Source organism: Gasterosteus aculeatus, chromosome 12, assembly GCF_964276395.1.
Source record: "Gasterosteus aculeatus chromosome 12, fGasAcu3.hap1.1, whole genome shotgun sequence".
Classification (NCBI taxonomy): Eukaryota; Metazoa; Chordata; class Actinopteri; order Perciformes; family Gasterosteidae; genus Gasterosteus; species Gasterosteus aculeatus.
Window position 1 is genome coordinate 16,009,687 of NC_135700.1, and position 21,598 is coordinate 16,031,284.

At 43.8% G+C, this 21,598-nt stretch overlaps 1 protein-coding gene across 3 annotated transcripts; it reads left to right on the forward strand.

The window, feature by feature from the left end:
- Nucleotides 1-982: 982 nt before the first annotated feature.
- Nucleotides 983-21,598, forward strand: greb1 (growth regulating estrogen receptor binding 1). 3 transcript variants are annotated; one of them, XM_078085601.1, is made up of 34 exons: nt 983-1,106; nt 6,172-6,332; nt 6,434-6,541; nt 6,994-7,170; nt 7,536-7,718; nt 8,636-8,749; nt 8,878-9,015; nt 10,411-10,572; nt 10,753-10,878; nt 11,806-11,991; nt 12,219-12,355; nt 12,628-12,904; nt 13,026-13,151; nt 13,264-13,461; nt 13,681-13,878; nt 14,037-14,220; nt 14,328-14,511; nt 14,616-14,752; nt 14,874-15,225; nt 15,342-15,457; nt 15,735-15,940; nt 16,050-16,638; nt 17,063-17,219; nt 17,311-17,410; nt 17,568-17,738; nt 17,885-18,021; nt 18,124-18,285; nt 18,850-19,054; nt 19,140-19,302; nt 19,413-19,531; nt 19,910-20,142; nt 20,276-20,476; nt 20,600-20,738; nt 21,031-21,598. In XM_078085601.1, exons 2-34 carry the CDS (start codon nt 6,179-6,181, stop codon nt 21,192-21,194), a joined length of 6,003 nt encoding a protein of 2,000 aa, XP_077941727.1. In that variant the 5' UTR covers nt 983-1,106; nt 6,172-6,178; the 3' UTR covers nt 21,195-21,598. The 3 variants fall into 3 exon arrangements, with proteins under 3 accessions (XP_077941727.1, XP_040024046.2, XP_077941728.1); XM_040168112.2 differs by having other exon boundaries at nt 17,583-17,738; XM_078085602.1 differs by having other exon boundaries at nt 8,881-9,015.

Here is a 21,598-nt window from a genome sequence, read left to right on the forward strand (position 1 = left end):
TGTGAAGGATCTGTCCACTGAGGCCATGACTTTCACTTGACATCTTCATAATTCTGCTGTTTTTGGACAAGAGCTGGGTTAAATGGTGACGAGATTCTAAGTAGAATAAAAAAATCTCTGTCCATGGCACATGGGATCAAAAATCCTCATAAAAGTATTTCATCGGATGCGTTGCCATGGCATCTACATGTAGGAATTAGGTGATAAAAGCGGTGGCATTGAAGTGACACCAATCAAAACTACTGTTGAAAAGGTTTCAGTCATCACGCTGCTGTTTGCACGCTGTTACTCCCCTTTATGTCCAGCAGAGGGCAACAAAGGTCCAAAGGTTACCACAAACCGCTCTAATGTAATGGGAACTCACACAGTATACTGGTTTTCATTTCAAGTGTTTTTTGTGTGAAGAGATGGTGTGCTGTTTAGTGTTTGCTTATCGAAATACCGCCCATATTGTATAAGTGACAGTAAATAAAAATAATGAAAATGATACCTAAACATACCTTTCAGTCAAGCAGATACATTATGACGTTTAGCAAAAAAAAAATACTAATTACTCGGAATATGCCCAATACGCTGATGCTCTCACCACAAAAATAAATTCTGGGAAAGCCCAATAATTTTAGGCTCGTTGTGTTTTAAATTATTCTGACTATCTAAATGGGAAAGATTGTTATTTATGGACGGTGAACGCCCTGATGGACAAAACATGTTTTTTGGGCCTTGTTGTTGTTATGGTGGGATCACTTGGTCTCAGATGTGACCAACAACCACAACAAATAGGAGGACAAATTTCCTGTCACATGCTCATCCAATGATTCTTTCCCACTGATTAACATGAACATGCATTTATTATTATTATTGTTATTATTATAATGAATAAAAGTATGACATCTACCTTCTAAACCCAAGTCGCGTTAAGTCTCCCACCTCTCGGACCGTACCACTTCTGTTGCGTAATAGGGGCGGAACCTTTTCCTCGCGCAGGATCAGAGGTGATGACACGCGCGACACCCAGTCCCGCTGGAGACGTGGTGACAGGCAGCACGCCGGATCAACGCCCGGGCCGAACGACACTTTCCGCGCTTCTCCCCCCGCGGGCTGTGCAGGTCGGTCCTTTCAGCAGCTCGCGCTTCGCCTTTTTTGTCCTGTCTTTATTTGTTTTACCGTAAGTCCTTTCCTGCCGGTAGCGCACGTTACATTCCCGCTGTTCTTAGTGATGAAACGCTGACCTTCACTGGCCGGTTGTTGCTGATGCTGTTACGGAACAGGGAGAAGCAACGAGCTGTTTCAGGAGGTGGAAATGTGTATTTTAGTCGTAAAGTGCGGCTGCTTTGCTGGGAGCTTTCAGGTGAAACTGTTTGTTCACACCGTGTTTATTTTCACCGTTGTTGCGTTTTAAAAGGCAGTTATTCGACGCAGTTCGGGGATTTAACTGTAAATGTCTTTTCTTCCTCAAAATGCTCCCTATTTAACGAGCGCATATTTATACCTTTCATCACACTCGGTTGACTTATTGTAAACGGGCTCATTGGCTGCAATGTGCGACTTTTGCAGCAACAGAATATGATTCCATCACGTCATAAAGGACTACCTGCTCTTTTTTAATATGCCTGGTCTGTATTTTAACTTAATATAAGAGTTTTTTTGTTAAGCCACTGATGCAGATCAGACCAAATGCAGATCTTGAATTAACTTCACGCTTTGCCCAAATTACTTTGAAGCAATTTTGTCTGGCAGCAAAACATTTATCAGAAAATGTTAATTATTTCACAGTAAATTATCCTTATGTAGCCAACTTTACAATATGTTGCTCACCCCAATGGGTATTGGATAGTATTTAAAAATACATTTATACCTTTATAGTGTTTTTCCTAAAGATAAGATGACTGGAAGAGTACGTCCTTAAATCAGATGGTTTTTCCATGTTGAAATTGTAAAATCATGGCAAATTACAACAAAGAGCCCCAAATAGCGTTTTTGGAAATTGGTTGAAATGCAATGTGTTAAACGTTGCTTTGATGCTGAGCTGAATGAGTGAGCATTTCTCTTCTTAATCCAGTTTATTTAAGTCTGTGATGTATCTTTTGTAGCTCAAATCTTCAAAACCATACTAAGATACACCTACAGAATAAGTGTGCATGCCTGTAGACAACACATTTTGTTCTGGAGTTATGCAAGATTGAGCGAGCCGAGGCAAAAGAACTGCTCAAGGACGTGGAGCAAGATAACAACGGAGAAAAAGGAATACAGGCAGAGCAGGGACTCAATATTGAGGAAGTTGGAGCATTGGGGTACTGTCTAGCTATTTCTTTACACTAACACCAGCAGAACGTATCCTTTACATCATGTCACACATCACTCTTTATTTGCACCGATTGTCATATATATATATATATATATATATATATATATATATATATATATATATATATGATATTTATAGGGGGAAAATGTTATAAATGATTTATTAGTAGGAGGGGGGCCTTTAGGCCCCTGATAGGAAATTCCGTGTTTTTGCAGAGTTGACAGGATAGCCGAGTAGCCGACCAGTTCCGTGTGTATGTGTGTCTGTGTGTGTGTTGTTGTGTAGGTGAATGGCGGGAGGAACAGTTGGCTAGCTGGTCATCGATCTGTTGGGCAACTTGTGAATGAGCGCATTTGATGTGGGTCACTGGTCAGTGATGAGCCCATGTGATGGTCCGCTTGTTTGTCTGTGTGTGTGTGTGTGTGTGTGTGTGTGTGTGTGTGTGTGTGTGTGTGTGTGTGTGTGTGTGTGTGTGTGTACAACTGACACCCTTTGCATATGTGTTTGCCTGTTCTTTGGTGATCACAGAACATCCGCAGAGCTGGAAGTTTTTCTCTTTTAATTATACTGTTCAGAGCTGAAATAGATGTGGCACAGACCGGCTGACACGGCTCTAAGTTCCTTTGCCTTGCTGTGTGTCTCTCTCTCACACACACACACACATGCACGCACATTATGCATAATTGTGTGCATGCATTCACTCATTACTTGTTTGCATGTATGTGTGTGTGTGCTGTTGGGTGTGTGACTGTAATATGATCAGCTATTGAAGGAGCACGAGTTGAGGTTGTCAAGGAGTGAACAGAAAGAAAGAATAGCAGTGATGCTAAATGTGTTTGTGTGTGTGTGAACGACTGGTATGTGAGCCAGGCCAACAGAGAAAGAGCCTGGGGTTCTTATCTGACCTCTCACAGGATGACCTTTCACCCCCCAAGACAAGCCCTTTGTGTCCACTGAGCCTGAGCCCATGGGAGAGCGTGTGTGTGGGGGTGTGTTTGTGTGTGTGGGGAGGGGGTATCTGCACATATTGGTGTGTGTAATAGAAGTATAGCCCACATCAAAGTCTTACTAAAGCATTGTCATATGGGCTCACCTTTGACCTTGCGGTCATGAGACATCCCTCAAACTAATGCACCCACGCCCTTACAGCAGATAGCTTCCATGCTAGTTTGCATGTGTTATAGTGCTGCCGACAGATGATTTGTGGGTGCATTTACCTCTTCCAATCACTTTGCAAGTATATTCGAAAGCACAAATAATAAATTATTTTCACAGTTATAGTGATTCATAGAAAGCTAAGACAAATAGATGTTTATAAACCAGCAAATCATAATATCCCGAAAAGCCTATTTATGTAAGAGCTCCCTAAAAGGACCGAATGCTTGTAAATGCTTATCACCTGTGGATTGCATGGGGCTCTGAGGATCCTAACTCCAGGTTTGTAAGTGTGAGGTTGTGTGCTGGTGGTGGGAAGGGGGTCCTGGGGGTCATAAAACACCACAATAGTGGCTCTCCTCCCGGGGTGAAAGAAAGACCGCAGAGAAGAAGAGGAGGGGGGGGGGGATGAAAGGATCTCCCACTTCCATGTCAGCGAGAGGAAGGAGGGGGGACCTGGGCGGAGAAAACACAAAGCTTCATTAAAACCTTCTCATTCAGCTTCTTTCTGTCATCTGTGCTACGTGTCTTCTTTTTCTCGCTCATGTCTTGTGGTTTTTGGTAGGAAGATTCCTTAAGAATAAATGCTGGTTTGATTATTGCAGTGCAGCCAGTTTAAAATGAACGTTGGGGCTAAATAATCAAAATCACAGCTCTCGCTTTCTCTGTGCAGCGTCACAGCTCTTCAATTATAAAGCATAGCGCTCAACAATGGCGTAAACCTGCATCTTATGCATCTATCAATGCTTGCAGAAAAGTTTCTTTGCTATGAAACAATATTGATCCTCATTCATATTTGACAGAAAAGCTGTTTTCTCTATGAGTATCTACAAGTTTCTAAACTATTCATCTAATTGGAATGACCAATATTAACCATGCAGTAGAACGTTAAGGAATGGCTTCAAATATATAGGTTCATCGGTTTAAATTTGAGCGTATTTTGCTCATATTTTGGTAAAAGGTGGAATACACCATCCCCCACGTTTCCCGCCCTGTCTCCTCTTCCTCTGGTTGTAAAATGATCCGTCTGCTCTTTGGTAGAAGGTGTGATTACTTCCTCTCACTGCCGGCTGTGTTCTGTCGGGGCTTTTTGTCTCTCGTCCTCTGTCTCTCTCCACAAAGTGGTGCAAGGCATTAAAGTCTCACTGCTTCTTTACATATGAAAGTGTGGTAGCAGAAGGAGGCTGGTGAGGTGTGTGTGTGTGTGTGTGTTGTGCATGAAAGAGAGAGAGCGTGAGAGAGAGAACGAGTGCATGTGTGTGTGTGTGTGTTCATCTCCTCAGGCGGAGAATATGAAACACACAACTTGGATCTAGTAGGATCGTCATTGTTATTTTATAAAATGCTACAGAGTTAGTGTTTATATATACTTCTTACTGAACGATGGTGTTCCAGACTACATACAGAATAAGAGTAGAAACTAATCAGTGTCCTTTTTACTTGTTTATTGAGAGTTACAGTGCCTAGTTGAGTCCCTTCGGAGACTCAAAATGCATTTAGATTTAAATGTCTCATCGAAGGACCGTGGTTTGACTAATCTAGTCTTTCACGCTCGCTGGTGGTCTTTAAGGAGACGACATCCTCCATCTGACAGGAAGCTGCTAACCTGCAGTTTAAGTGGCTTTTAGTCTGTAATCTGATACGCTGGTCTTTTCATGAAGATGACCTGCTGGTTGCTGACTCGTCAGTGAGTCTCATGCTATACGAGGTAAATCTCTCAGCCAGCATTCAGAGCTTTAGAGAAGTGCGATTAGGTCGTTCCAATCCAGACTAGTTATCTCCCTCCTCACTTACCCAGTTTGCCTACAATTCAACACATCCGTTGGTGATTCCATGTTTATGGTCACTCAGCTTTTTATTTTGCTGCATGTCATTATTCACCACGCACATAATTAAAATCTCACAAGCTGTGTGTGTCTGCATGTCACATTTATAAACAAATGACATATGTTTTAAGAACAATAAGTTAATTAATTTAAAAAATAGCTTTAACTCTTACATTCTTCTAGTGTGAAAAGTAAATAGGACCAAATAATTCAAGATAAATGAATTCATGGTGTCATGTTAAACTAGAGCAACCGTATTCAGTGGGTATTTTGAAAAATGCGAAAATGAAAGATTTGCTTAAGTTATCTTTTTTTTGTGAGTGTTTTCCGTCCGTTGGAGAGCAGATGAGAGAGGCAAGCCGTAGAGAAAACCAGAGAGAAAGCATAAAAACAGTGCTGCGTCTAGGTCAGGGTGTCCTGACTCTGTCAGAGCAGCTGATTTTATGGCATGCTATCTGGACAGATGCCATCCACTGTTTATGCGTACGTGGGTCTGTGTGTGTTTCTGCGTGTGGAGTGCTTGTTTCTCTTCATCGTTGGACATTGTGCGTCTGTGTGTGACTTGACAATATTGAGGATTACATGTATTCTCTGTCTTTTAACTTATATTCTGTCTATGTATGATATACAAAGTCTTTTTATTGTCATTCTACTTTCTTTCTTTCCCTCTCTTGTCTCTAAAGAACCACGTTGCTCAAATGTCACTGAGATGGATTCAGTTTTTCTTGTTTCCTTTTAAAGCTGCAAATGACACCACTGTAAAAGTAAATCCTACACTATATTGAAAAACCGGTACGTCTTACAGGACCTGAAAGTAGCAAACCTTGACTCTCAGTACGAGTATATCTCGAGCATCCAACACAAGGTCACTTTCTTTGTCTGCAGGACACCGATGGGGAACTCCTATGCAGGCCAGCTGCGGACCACACGCTTTGAGGAGGTCCTGCATAACTCCATTGAGGCGTCGCTGAGGTCCAACACCGTGGTGCCTCGGCCTGTCTTCTCACAGCTGTTCCTTGAGACGGAGCAGCCGTTGGCACATGATGGTGGGTTGCATAGATGCAAAGGAGAAGGTGTGATAAGCCAAAGAGGATAGTTCCTCTCTTTTTTTTAAATGTTGTGTTTTTGGTGTGTGTGTCTCCAACAGGCCGTACTGAAAATGATGATGAAGATGAGGAAGTTGGCTCAGAGTCTAACAGCCCCCCAATACCCTATCAGATGAAGCCCCCACCTGAGGGATGCTGCACAGTAAATGGTTTGTACATGTACATATGAAAGAAAACAAAGAAAACATCACACTCAAACTACTGCATTAAAGTCACAATTGGCACCAGGCAATTTGCATTTTCAAACAAACACCTTGACCTAGATTTGCAGTTTCATTTTAATACAGTATTGTCCCACCTTGCATTTAATAAGTGTTCACGTTATTTATGTGGGAATCATGCCAATGATGAACGGGAGATATTATTAGTTTGGCTGGTCGTGCGTTCTGTCGGATGTATGTGTGGTTGGTCATGGCTTAGTTAGACAGAGAAAAAGTAATTTGCTGTACAAGAAATCCCAACTGACATTAAGTCAAAGGTGAATTATCACCAGAAAGCGGACAGGCGTGCTATTTGCATAGTGTATATCATTGTTCATTCAATAGAGAAAAATATAAATCAAAAGAAAAAGCTTCCAGATTTAGTGTTTTTCTTTCCACAGGCTTCTGTCAGGCAGCCAAAGACCTGCGTCTGTCCTCAGTGGGATCCGATCCCTTGGATGTGCCGACTGGGTTTATGTTGGTGGGGGTGAAGTCCCCCTCCCTCCCTGAGACCTTGCTGGTGTGCGCTGTGGACCGCCGCTTCCTGCCAGATGAACGGGGGCACAACGCACTGCTGGGTGAGGCACACAGACACAGTCTCAAAAAAAAAATGTCTCAAAATTTCAATATTCAGGACATTTCACCACTTTGGGAAATACCTTTTTTCTTGCCTTTGACTGAGATGAGAAAATGAATCTTAATATAAAGATGGGATGATATGTGTTCAGTTTAGCTTAGCATCAACAGTGGAAACAAAGGGGAAACATCACTATTTCCACCACAATTAAAAACACTAAAACAATAGTATCACTCCTAATTCTAATGTTGAACTATTCCTTTTAAGTTGAGGACAATGCATTTGAGACAAGATCGCAATGGTAACTGTGAATGCAGCCTGTCGTAATCAAACTCCAACCTTTTTCTGTATCTATGCTCCCTCCAGGCTTTTTAGGGAACTGTATTGGCTGTGGAGAGAAAGGCTTTCGTTATTTCACAGAGTTCTCGGACCACATTAACCTAAAACTCAGCACCCAGCCCAAAAAACAGAAGCACCTGAAGTACCATCTGTGTCGGAACAACCAGAACGTGCTGGTCAAAGGAGCTCCCATCTGCTGGAGGGGACACGGTAAAAGGGGGGTCATTTTTCCGGGATTTGGGAATTTTCCATGAATGTTTACGTCAAAAGACACACTGAGAAGTGGCCCTGTTCATTGTGGAAGTGGACGAAGTGAAGCAGAAAATGAAGAGTGTACACAGAGGCGACAGCCTGGAGCTATCCCATCACATTTAAAGGGTTGGAAAGGACATCACCTCCTGAAGCGTTCTGTGAGAAGGAAGGAAAGCTCAATTAAGAGTTGAAAGGTCTTTGTTTTAGAAAACTTCTGTTGTTTGTGTGGTTACAATAAATAGGAAATCTTTCTACAAGCGATCATCTTTTTCAAAACGTTCAAAAGCTCTGATATTGAGGAGTCCGGATTATGCGTCATACTTACTGATTTCCTGGAAGAAGTCCGTTGCTACGCAGCGATGGCGAACTGTTTTCGACACCAAAGCTGAGCAGCGTCAGACCTGGGTGGAATACAGTGCAGATTAACCATCAGAGGAATAGCTTTGACTCACTCCTTGCATTAGGAAAACATCTCCTACACCATTGAGAGGGGTCTAAAAGATAGAAGTGCAAAGCATATATGGTTATTTCCTGCAGATTAAAACAGAGACGGTATCCATCTACCACATACTTTCATTTATGAAATACCTTCCAATCATTCATTTTATTCTCCCTTGCTGCGCGGCCGTCACATTTAATTGAATTCAGGTCATCTGGATAACTTGGTCTTTTTACATCGGGTCATGGTTGTAAATCTGTTGTGTTCCTGGCTTTAATCAGAAAAACCCTCTATCTTGTTAGTCAACTCGTCATAAAACAGACTCCCGTTGTATGCTCACAAAAACACGCGTAACGTTCCAACAGTAGCTACTGGAAAGGATCTGTCTCTCTGGATATCAAATGACTCGGTCGTGTGCGTTTTATGTGTGTTTCAGATGGCAGGATGAGACAGATGGGGTCCAGTCTCTCAGAAGCACATGGGACATCCGATGAACAGCTAGCAAACATGGCACTGACACACCCACCGCACACACCTGGCAGCTACACAGGTGACACACCCGGACACAAACACACAGAAAAGCGAACATTAAATCCAACATTGACTTGTTGAGGTTTGTCTACAGTCTGTAATAATCACAGAATGTTTATTAAGGTTTTTGATTCATCCTGTAAACAGCAGGATCAAATGTGGACCCGATTGGTCTGCCACAAATAGCCGTCGTCCCACACTCGCAGACAAATGGCAACCACGTGGTTCCCTCCAACGCCCTGCCCCCTTTAAACCAGTCAAGACCTGGAAGACCCTCAGTTAAAGGTACAGACCCCCCCCCCCCCCCGCTGCATAATCCATTGGATATTGAGAAAGATGTGTGTATATGACATGTAATTTGAAATATGACATTTACATTCGAGTACTGCCAAATTCCAATGCAAATGTATTTGGTGGCGGAATCAGAGGTGTTTATTCTCAACTACTTGGTGTTTGTGTGGGGTTTTAGGTTTAATATATAAAGTACAGTATGAAACAGAATGAGAGGAGGAATCATCTGCCATCAAATCACTCCTGGCTTTGTGGTGCATCATGATTGCTGAAAAAGTCCTTCTCAGACATGCAACTCCCACTCAAATGTACCAGCAATTTTACATATTGAAGTTTTGAAACTTCATTTTCCCAGAAGATTATGGCTGCAATCCTATGCCCCACTGTTAAAAACCCATGAAATGATAATATCAGTATCACTTCTCATACACAAAGACAGAATTATATTTGATTAACATGAATAGTGTAACGCAAAGATTTAAAGCATACATATATATATATAGACAGAACAGAACAGAAATATGGCCAAACTAATAAGTTGATTAAATAAATCGGATAACTCACCAACTAGTTATCAGGACATTGTTAGTAATCTAATATCAAACAGATTTCTCAGATTTTTCACCGCCATCTGGCTTTGTCTGTTGTAATTAAACCCGGGTTTTCTTCACACCTCTGAAAGGGAGCTCTCTCTCCTACCTCCAGCCGCCCTCACTGTCTGTATCTTTGTGTGTGTGTGTGTGTGTGTGTGTGTGTGTGTGTGTGTGTGTGTGTGTGTGTGTGTGTGTGTGTGTGTGTGTGTGTGTGTGTTGTAACACCCCTGCCTCACAGGAGCAAGACATTGTGTGTTGGGGGTTGTCCTTTGTCTCTCTGTCCCTCTCCCTGTGTCTGTCACCTCTATTAACCAAAGTTATAAAACTCTCTCTCTGTCTCTTCGTGCTTTCTCGCTGAATGAAAAGCTTCCTTCCTGTCAATGTTTTTTTCATGGCCCTTTTAACAACTGGACCTTTTCTATGTCTCCCTATTATTGCATTTCAACAGAGGTTGAGGGGAAGAGGATGAGACAGGTTAATGCATGACTGAAATACTACTGTTTTCCATTATTTTAATAATGCAAGTTCCTCCTTAAACATTATATGTGTTCTGTTGATTTGTAGCCGAGCAAAATTCCAAAAATCTATCTTTTGCTCTACAGAAAGTCATTCCTGAAGCAGAATAAAGCGTATAAAATAACTCAACGAATGATATTGCAACAACAACATCTCTTAGCTGGGTACAAAGCTGAAAAATACAATATCATGGGACTGAGGACAATGTATTTGAAATGTATTCAAATGTGTGAACAATTATCTTTTTAAATGCTTTGTGATGTTATCCTTTTTTCTGCAGGGTCCCATGCCAATGCAGGACCTCCAAAGAAGAGACACAAGGGCTGGTCGCCCGAGTCGTCCTCCAACAGTCAGTCAGAGAGCACAGCGAAGACACCGACCTCGTCATCGGCCTTGTCCACAATACCAGTGTCTTCTGTCCTCACTAATGGAGCCAGATCAGGTAAAAAAAAGGGGGACAAGCTACATTTGTAGATATATAAAACCTAAACAAAGGGAGACATGGGAACATTATGTGGTTATATTTATGTCTATATTTATACATATTTATTTATGTTGTGCGTTTCTTGCAGTAGTTTGTGTCTATGTGTAAATTCAGTTTATATTTCCCTGCTTTCTCCAGAGACCACAGCCCTGTTGAGTTTGTTGCAGGGATCCTCCTTGACACCACTTTCTCCACCAGGGTTGTCTGTGACAATCCCCGATCAACTGCTACACACCTGCAGACTGCGACCAGTCATCTTTAAAGGTCAGATGACCAACTGTATCAGTGATTTATGACGAGTGATATAAAAGGAGACGTGCGTGACTGAGTGGTCTAGCTAATAAGTCAAAGTCTCTATTGACTGTTTGGTGTTTGGTGATCATCGTGCGCCCAGCTGTCACTACTGGACCTTCTCAAGCAGGTGAACAGTTGAGGTTTTCGGTAACCACCCAACAGATGGCCAGTTTACCTCGCCCACGACCTCAGATTAGAGGTCAACCACCTCCTCAAGCCTTTCCCCCCTCCGCTTTCAACCTTTTCACCCTTTAGTATCACCTGTCAACTCACTCACCTCCGCCCTCCTTTATCGCTTTATCTGCTTCTAATATCTGGTGTGTTTACTTTCATTCTGTTATTTTATTTCCGTTTTTAAATATTCCTATCACTATTATTGTGCCTCTCTCGTTGGGGGTAAATTGTAAATTTTGCCACCACTGCTCATCCTGAACGGGTCTTTATTTGAGTTTGTTTCAATGTTAGACTACCATATACTACCTGAAAGATACACAAACAGCAAAATCTAATCTTACTTTGTTCCTAGTGAGATTTCTACGTCCTTTACTTGTTATCAAAACAGCAGCTGGCAGCTTCAGTACTGAGATAATGTTTTCTGCATTGGCTTCTTTCACACTAACTTCTCTGTTCATTTTAATTGACACATGACAACTTATAACCACATTCATTTAGCATATTCCTTTGTTTAAAGGAACTTTCCCTTCCATGTACATTTGGAGCGATCGTGGGTTTTACATATTGCCCATAGACACGTCAATCTGTGGAACGGATGAGGGGGGAATTGGCACAATGAAGAATCCTTCTGTTAATGACCAAACCCGCTACCTGAGCCACAGCCCCAAGTCCAAGTTCTTCTTACCCTCCTCACTTTGATCTGTCTACCTCTCATTAATGCAGGTCATGGTTCACTCCCTCAGCTGACTGGAAATGCAGATGAAGTGCTCCTCAGTTCTCTGCTTCAGAGTTGTTATCTGAGCTCTCAGACCCTCCCCAGAGTCTACCAGCACTATGGACCATCACCCATTCAGCCGCTGTCCGCTGAGATGCAGATTCTACTCACAGTCTACTACCTCGTTCAGCTAGGTCAGTGCTAAGCCTTCTCACCGAACAAAGTCGGTAATCACACATAGTTCAGTCCGACTTGGAATTGACTTTTGATGATGTGGCTGGTGTTTCATAATGTCCACTAGGAGGCAGACAGCTATAACCAAATCAACTTTTTGTTAGTTTCCCACTAAGTCCAAGGTATTTAGAATTATTTTTTACCACACGTAACCTTTTCTTTTGTCTCTCACCTTTGTTAATCCAAGGACCTGACCAGGTGCCGCTAATAGAAGACTTGGAACAGATATTCATGAGGTCATGGAGGGAGTCTCATCTCAGCGAGATCAGACAGTATCAGCAGCCTCAGACACCAGGCAGCCAAGGGAGGCACTATGGCATGGAGGTGAGATGTCATAGAAGTGACTTTTTATTAAAAGTTAAGTTTGAGAAAAAATAACTAGAGGCAGAAATTTTGAAATTCAAAAAGGTAAACCCATTTACAACATGCGCATGTACACATTCCCAGTTTTCTGCCCTTGGGTGTCTCTCGACATCAAGCTTGACATGGTGTTCTTGTCATGCAGCATATTGCACAACCAAAATATTGATGACAAGTCAGCCCAGAAATACTCAATAAATGAACAAATGGCCCTTCTTTTTCCACTCTGTCTCCAGACTACATCCACGCTGCCTGGGCTCCCCCAACATCTCTCCTTACCTCCCCAGAGCCAACAACCTCTGACCCCCAGCCAGCTCCCTTGGCTTGCCCAGCTGGCTGCATCCTCCTGTGGAGAGGGTGTTGTGGTGTTGGGGGAAAATATTGGATCTTTGGCACAAGGCCTCCAGCAAATGTTTGGCAGATTAATGGAAGGACGGCTTGAAAACACCAACTATGTGGTGATAATTGTCACTGCAGCTGGACAGGAAACACAGTCCTGTGTGGTCGTCACAGGTGGGAATCGCTTTTATATGTGTGTCTGTAGTGTGCATGATGTTATTTCGTCCTGAGAAATGAACAGAAAGGATGAAGCGGATTTTAATTGCGATGTTGTGTGTGTGTGCGGGATTTGCAGGTAGACATCAGTGTCGTGCCTTGGCAGAGAGTATGTTCTCCCCCAAAGAGGGTCTGAAAGAAATCAACCACCAGCTCTCCACTGGTGTTGCCCAGGAACTCATCCATTACTGCAATTCCCAAGAAGGTGTGTTTGCCTTTTTTTTTACATGCACCTGTGTATGTGTGTTTGTAGTGCAGACATATTAATGCGTGTTTTAGTCACATACATTAACGTGTTCCTTTTGTTTTTTTTCCAGATGGTGACTTGGATTCCCTGCTGGATGGTGCCACTGTGGACAGCAGTGAGCCATCTCCCTTATCCAGCAGTCAAGAGTCGGCTGAGGAAAGGTGTCTTAAAACCACACACAGTCCCAAAGACACAAACAGTCCCAAGGGTTCAAAAGACTTACCGAGCCCTCAAGAGCGAGCTTCAAGTCCCAAAGACACTTGTTCAGGTGAGACGTGGACAGGTTGTAGCATACACTGTGTGTGGAGGACGATGCCTCACCACACTTCAAAACTGCCTTTGCAAATATATATATATATACAGTATATATATTTTCAGCGATTTTTCCTTTGGATTCATTTGATTCACTGGAAGTAGGCAGAGATGACATTTATTGTCCTTTCCTTTTCAAGTGTGATTATGTGGATTTGTCTCTGTTCGTGTGTAGAATACTCCGTGGAGTGGCGTGAGGTTCGTCCCATTCAGCTGGCGGTGGCCAGGAAGCTGCTGTCCCATGTTTGTGCCATAGCAGACTCCAGCACACAGAACCTGGATCTCGGCTCCTTCGACAGGGTCAGCTTCCTCATCCTGGTCCCGTCCTCAGAGGTCACGTTCCAGCAGACCGTTCTTCACCTCTGGAATTCTGGTTCGGAAATGATAAATTGTGTTTTTTTTCTCTGCAGTTCTGTTTATTCGTTCACATCTTCAGGGAGGGATGACAAGAAGAATAATTGTAATTGGCGTGTGTGGCTTCAACAAGATGTGTTTTCAATGGCCGTCGTTCTCCTTGTCTGCATCTCCAAGGTGTCCTTCAGGAGCTTGGGGGTTCAGACCAGGAATGTGTGTCTCAACGGGAGGCTGAGCGTTACGTGGTCAAGTTGGATCAGAGCGCTCAGGCACGAATTGACAGCCTGACGCAGGAAGCACAAAGCAACTCCTACACGCTCTACATCCTTGTCCATGACCACGCCCACTGGGACATTGAAAGGTGTGTGTTCGGTGTCTGTGCTTGAGAAAGGAAAAAGAGACCAGAGACGATTCAGAGTGAAGTGTGTATTCTCCTCCTGTGAGTATTTGTCTCTGTCTCTCATTCAGCGCATCCCACAGTAGCCCAGACAGCGGTTTGGGTCTGGTGGACCAGCTGTTGAACTCCTGTCAGGTCAGAGATACTCCAAACATCTTGATTCTTCACGTCACGTCCTTCCCCTTCGCCCTGCAGACACAGTATACCCGCATCAGCCCCTACAATGAGATCCACTGGCCCTCTGCATTCAGTAACGTAAGGTGGAAGCGTGATACGCACACACTGTATTTAACATACACGTGTGGTCTGGAGGTTGATTGGGATTTTACACCCATAACATTTTGTGTTTGTGTGTGTAGGATGTGGACCTGTATCACGAGAAGACACGCTACTTTGGTGTGTCAGAGCTTTTAGAGTCGACCCGTTCGGGAAGCAGCCTGCCTCTGATGCGTCATGATTCCTCCTTTGAAAGCATGGCATCTGCCCTGGAAGAAAGGTAGCACAAACGCACATGCTTAATCCACACAAATACCGGATTCCTCACCAGTCGGTTGAAATTACTTGAAGGCCTACACAAACGCAGAGCAAGAACCCTTTACGCCCTCTCTGATCCCCAGGTTCCCTAAACTGCACAGTGCTGTGATCCGGACTACAGTTTTGATCCAACAGTACTGCATAGCTCTGATGGCTGCGTCCGGCAGAGTTGGCAGCTCCCACAATCTCCACAAACACACCTCCGTGGAGACCCTGGAGATTGTGCAATCACTGCTCACCGCTTCCCAGCAATGTCCCGCCCACCATGGTCACATGGTCCTCCTGCGGATCCCCTCCTTGGCTCTGGCAGCATGGGCCCACCGGCGGCTGTCCAGAGTTAGGAGGCAGCTGGGTCTGGAGGAGAGTTTTGAAATCATACTGGGGAATCCAAACCAAGCTCTGAATATTGGACAAAGCTTCACTGATCAGATCAAGGTTGTTAGCAGGCTATAATATGATGTAATACAGGATGAATTATTTTATGGAGGGATTATGTTACAGGTGGTCAAATAAAAAGACACTGACAGACTGTACTTGTCTGTGTCCTGCAGACATGGCTGAAGATCCAGGATGCTGACTGGGTTCCTCAGACCTATTTAGAGCTGGAGGCCCTGCCCTGCATCCTGATCCTGTCAGGAGCTGAGCCGCTGGGAGAATCACTGCCAAGGTAAACGCGCACAGAGTGCTTTGATTAAAAACACCCCGATTTATGACGTACAAACCTTAAAAACGCTTTGTGCCCAAGGCTCCATCCACTGTAGTTCTATCACCACGGGTTAACTTGATAAAAGCGAGAACAGGTTTCATGTGTAGACCAGAATGATGAAGTTCCTACTACTACTACTACTATGTGTTGAACCAATCCTTTCTACATCTAAATCTGTTACAGTTAATAAAGCCATTGTTAATTGTAAGTTTAAACAGGGAATTCTCTCTGCCCACAGGTCATTGAAGTATTGTGATCTCAGGGTGATAAGCTACTCCTACCTTCAGCGAACCACACTCGAACAAGAGCTGGGACTAGCTGCTTATCTTGTGAGAGCGGAGTCTCGACCCCCACACAACCTCGGACCAGGAAGTGACCTGCTGGAGAGCGATGCAGAGAAGCTCAGCAGCACTGACAATGAGGAGGAGGAAGGACAGGAGAATGGTGAGAAGGGTTGGACATGAACTGTTCTTGGATACTTGTGCGTCAAATGCTAACCTACTTTTTGAAGCTATATTGTAACTTTTTTTTAAACCTTTTCCCTTCCTTTAAGGAGAATCCCCACTGTCATGCAGCCAGCAGCTACAGTCATGTCCAGACAGCGGACCTTCCGATCCCTTCCCCACCCAAAGCACCACCTCTCCAAATGTCCCCAAAGAGGGGACCGTGGATCCCATTCAGCCTCCCTCGCATTCACAGTCTCAACTTCAACCCCAGCCTCAGTCTTTTCAGAATCCTCAAGCTACAATACACCAAACTCACGTGCAGAGTCATTCCCCGGCCCCACCGATCCCCCAGCTTCAGCCACCGCCCCAAACTCCGATTCAAAACCAGTCACTATCTCAAACTAATTCCCAACCTTACCCTCAAACGCTTCCCCAGCAGCAGTCCCTCTCTCAGATGGCCATACCCCAAACGCAGTCCCGCCTCCAACACTCCAAATCCACCTCCTCCGGCTCCTTGTCCCCGCGAGCCTCCTCCCCTAATCACACCTGCTCCTGGGCGAGGGGAGTGAGTCGTCCGCCTTCCGTGCTCCTCCCGCGTGCCCTCTACGATATTATCACAGCCAGCGACAGCAGCGGGCTTCCACGATGTACGTCGTTCCTGCCTCACATGTCTGTTGCATGGGCAAGCAGCTTCAGGTAAAACAAGCACGCCAGTACATGCAATATAGTATCATTTTAAAGGTGTAAAAGTTGATTGTAAAATGCAAAGTTACTATTATTTAAGCATGTACTAAATACACAGCATATTGAGTAGTTTGTCAATACACTACTGACACATTTAGTGATTTTTTTTTGTAGTTTTATCTTTTAAATTGTTACTTATTGATGTGATGTTGTCGTATACAAGTGAAACCTTTTCTTTTTACTGAACTTTTTAAGCAATCTAGTCCAACAATGTGATAAAAACTTTCCAAACAAATTTGATGAGAGGGTTTAGCTTTCTATAGATAATCTCAGTAAAGGTGTAGTGCATTAGCTCAGCGACATGTCAACGTGTGTCCTGGAGATATTGAATGCTCACTGGGAGATATTAATTCTGAACTCCGTCCCCCATGTTCAGGCCGTTGCTGAGTAAGATGATGACATGCACAGAACAGTCACTGTACTATCGACAGTGGACGGTCCCCCGGTCCTACCACATGGACAGCAGCAATCGCACCGAAGGACGAAGTGACAACTTTCACCCTCGCAGACTGCTGCTCAGCGGCCCCCCTCAGGTCAATTCTCTCTATATCTTTTCTGTTGTTCAGCTCTCGCTCATGCTTGGCTGTGTACTTACATTGTTTGCGTATTTCCTTCCACTTTTAGGTGGGTAAGACGGGAGCGTACCTGCACTTCCTGGGTATTCTGTCTCGAATGCTGATCAGGTTGATGGAGGTGGACATCTACGATGAAGAAGACATCTACAGTCAGTACATTTGATGCAGTAGCCACCATCAACTTCAAAAATGTTACTGCTACTGTTTCATTTTTTTGCTAGCACTGCTGCTAAAATCATATTATCATAAATACGTCTTTCAGTATGTGCAAAAAATAGCTCCCGATCTTCAATATTTATCATGCAGTTTGTGTTTATGTAGATGAAAAGGGGGAGGGCGTGTTGTACCACCCGCCCAAATCTTCCTGGCCAAACCCCGGCATCATGAAGACGATGCCCTTTGACTACACCATCCACGACCCTAAATATGACGACATCAGCTCTGTCTATTGCCCTGGATTTACACCCAGTTTCGAGGGTAGGCAGAGCAAAAAACACTAGTCAACATGTTAACTGTGTAACTATATCCCCCCAAAATGATGTCTGTTGCTTGTAATTCCAATTCCCAAGAAGTTATATGTTCTATTGTCCTAATCTGTCTTTGCCCCTGTTAAATTGGCAAAGGACACCCCGCGCGGCAGGAGGACGTGTACCTACGTAGGCGAACGTCTAGGATCAAGTTGTCTAAATATGCCGCGTACAACACATACCACCACTGTGAGCAGTGTCATCAGTACTTGGGCTTCAACCCCAGATACCAGGTGAGCAGAACACAAACAGCACAATATGATAACTGACACTCTGATGCCGTTTCTTGAAAGGTCACCGCTGATAATGAACGTCCTCTCCAATCTTGCAATCAGATGTACGAGTCAACACTTCGTGCCTTCACATTCACCCATCTACTGCTTGGGGAGGAGATCCAGCTCTACTTCATCATCCCAAAGTCTAAAGAGCACTACTTTAGCTTCAGCCAGCCAGGTGGCCAGCTGGAGAGCATGCGTCTGCCTCTCGCCTCTGATTGGGTGAGTCTCAAATACTTGCATTTCCTTTTGCTAGCTGCCAATGTCCTGGAGGAAAAAGAATAAAGCAGCCAAGTAACGGCTGAAGTTGTTCAATTGTTCAGCAAACACTTTTGATGCTGATCTTTAAATAAAGATAACAGCTATTAGCCAGGATATCAGTAGATTTGGAGGGTTAGAGTCACCCTCCCTGTTGATCCACTTTTATGATACAGACTTAATGTCTGATGCGGGACTCTTTTTCGTGATTTTATTCATTCATATTTCTGTTTAGAAAGATTGCCGGCCTGCCTTTGCGTTGATATATCTGAATACACACGTAGCAGAACACATTACCATTGGTTGAGCATAGTGCAACACCCTTGAGAACCACTGGGTGGTGCTACAGGCCAGACTAAACCATGACAAACTGTCCCCATCACTGCATCCCAGTGGTTCTTTTTTATTCCCATAAGGATATGTGCAGAGTGGGATTTTGTAGATTAAGAGGAATGCTTAACAAAAGCGGGGATCACATCACATCGATTTGATACTTTGATCTCTCTGTATCATTTTCTTCTCCCGCAGAGCCCAGACTGCATCAAAAGTCCAATCTTCACCCCAACCACAGGTCGCCATGAACACGGTCTGTTTAACCTGTACCATGCTATGGACGGAGCTTCACATCTACATATCCTGGTGGTCAAAGAGTATGAGATGGCTGTGTATAAGAAATACTGGCCCAACCACATAATGTTGGTACTGCCCACCGTCTTCAACGGAGCTGGAATAGGTATGTTGTTCATGTTGAACATCTATAGATACTTAATGACACTGGCAGATAAAGTACTTCATATCGGATTTCTATTCTCCTGCAGGCGCAGCTCACTTCTTGATTAAAGAGCTCTCGTATCACAACTTGGAGCTGGAGCGCAGTCGGCGTTTGGAGGGAGGGGGCCCGACGGATGACGTCTGGCCCTTTATCATCCTGGCCGATGACTCCTGCGTCATGTGGAACGCAGTGGACCTCGACGCACACAAGTACATGCCAGCACATTATTGATAAGATCTATAATGTCGGCTGCTGCTTTGGAAGAAAGAATATGTTCATTTATGTTTAATGACTCATTTATCATTTCTGCTGAGGTTAGTGGTTCAGTGGAGCACGCTGTGTCACTGAAGCAGATCTTACAGCACATGGAGGCCTGTCCGGAGCTGGCCCACTACGGACTGTGCGGGATCAGGAAGTGGAGCAGCCGTGGATTCACAGGTCAGGGTTTGTGATTTAAAAAAATTAAATTAACTATAACAAACTTAACTATTGCCTGTACAATTGGTTTAATTTTTACAGATATTTTTTTAAAAACATTATTACATTTCTCGTGGTCTGTCGAGCTTTACCTCAGATCTTTTTAACAAACCCCTATAAGCCAGTGTGCATCTTCAGATAACCTGCCACATAGCGCCTCGAGGTGTAATGCTTTGGCATAGAGATTTGTCTTTTGAAATTTTACATGTGAAGTGGTCGCAAATGTGTGACTAAATCTCTTAGCTACTTTACAAAGAAATAATAAAGTGTAACGCGTAATACGTTTTCTGCTTTTTGAAAAGATTCAATTTCAGGTTGCATTCATTTTGTTTCGTCCAGGTAATAAACTGAGGGAGCCCTTTTCCAGAGGTCACCTTCATGACTTCCTTCTCCTCAATGTCGACCGGAGCCAGAATGTCCAGTACGACCAGAACCGCTTCACCTGTCACGATGTGGACTTCACCCTGAGGCTACACAGTGCCGGCCTGCTCGTCTGCCGCTTCAACAGCTTCAGCGTCATGAAGAAGCAGATTGCCATTGGAGGATACAGGACATTCATTATCAAGACCAAGGTAGATCCTGGAGACACGTGACAACACATCCACGTGTCCACGGAATTCTAAATGTTTAATTCGACCATTGTTGATCTTCACAAACAAATAAGGGCATCAAACGTTATCAAACAAGAGTTTCTCATTTCACCAGACAACAGATGTTCCCACCTCAGTGGGGCCCTCGCAGTACATCTGTGCCCCAGACAGCAAGCACCTTTTCCTGGCTACACCAGCTCAGCTGCTCCTGGAAAAATACCTTCAACACACCAGACAGAAGCTGTTTCCACTGAGTACCAAGAACTACACGCACCCCGTACTGTCTGTGGATTGTTACCTCAACCTGGGACCTGAGGTATGGAAACGCAGCCTCCTTCTTTGTGGTAAAATATCAACTTCTGAACAGATGTATAGGTTCCATCACCCATACATCTCCCCACACATTGTCTGGCGGTCACAGCGTTCTTTCTTCCTGCAGGTGACGGTGTGTTTTGTGAGCTCCAGACCTCACTCTGTCAACATCAGCACCACCGGGATGCTGTTCAGTGGCCTTCTCCTCTGTTTCGCCGACTCGTTTGTGACACCCGGGTTCCTTAAGAAGTTCACCTTCCTGAAAGGTACAAAAGCAGGTTTCAGATGACATATTTGGAATATTTGTTAGTCTTTCTGAATACCTAAATGTGTTACTTTTAGCCTTTTTGTCACGATAAAACCCATGAGACGTCCCGTGGCCAAGTGGCTGATAAAACAAACCACATATCTGCAATATCACCGTTGCAATGCCTGCCAAGGACCTCTGCCTATATCAGAACCCTGTCCCCCCACTATCCACTATATAAAGTCAGAAAAGCTGATGGTTTCCATGTTACATTTAAATGATCTATCTCTCTTCTGCATGCTTCCCTGTAGGTGCGACTCTGTGTGTCATCAGTGCAGATCGTAGCTCCTTGAGGCAGACGGTGGGCAGGCTGGAGCTGGAGGAGGAGTGGAGGTTCAGGCTCAGCGATGAATTCCAGACTGCCAACGCCAAGGAGGACCGACCGCTCTTCTTCCTGACCGGGAAACATATATGACTGAATGACACATAGGGTCTAGAGTGTTTAACAAAAGGTTCTGCATCAAAGAGAATACGTGTTATGGCCAAAGAAAGAAGAGGAGAAAGAACGAGGACACAATCATTTGTGTGCAATTGTAGCCTATTTTTGGCAACAGACATTTTAGTGTTTTATTTTTATTTTCTATTTTGGATATTAAATATTTTGAATATATTTAGTCAAATTTGTATTTTGTAAAAGAGAAAGTACTTATCCAGTGTGTACATTAAATAGTTTTGTGCTAGAACTTTTGTTGTACTTTATGCTCAATAGACTGTATGGTGATTTTATTTGTAACTGAAGACACAAACCCACCGTGTGTTTTAAGCATGTCATGTACAGTTTTGTATGGCTTCATTGTATAAATGTACAGATATTTTAAA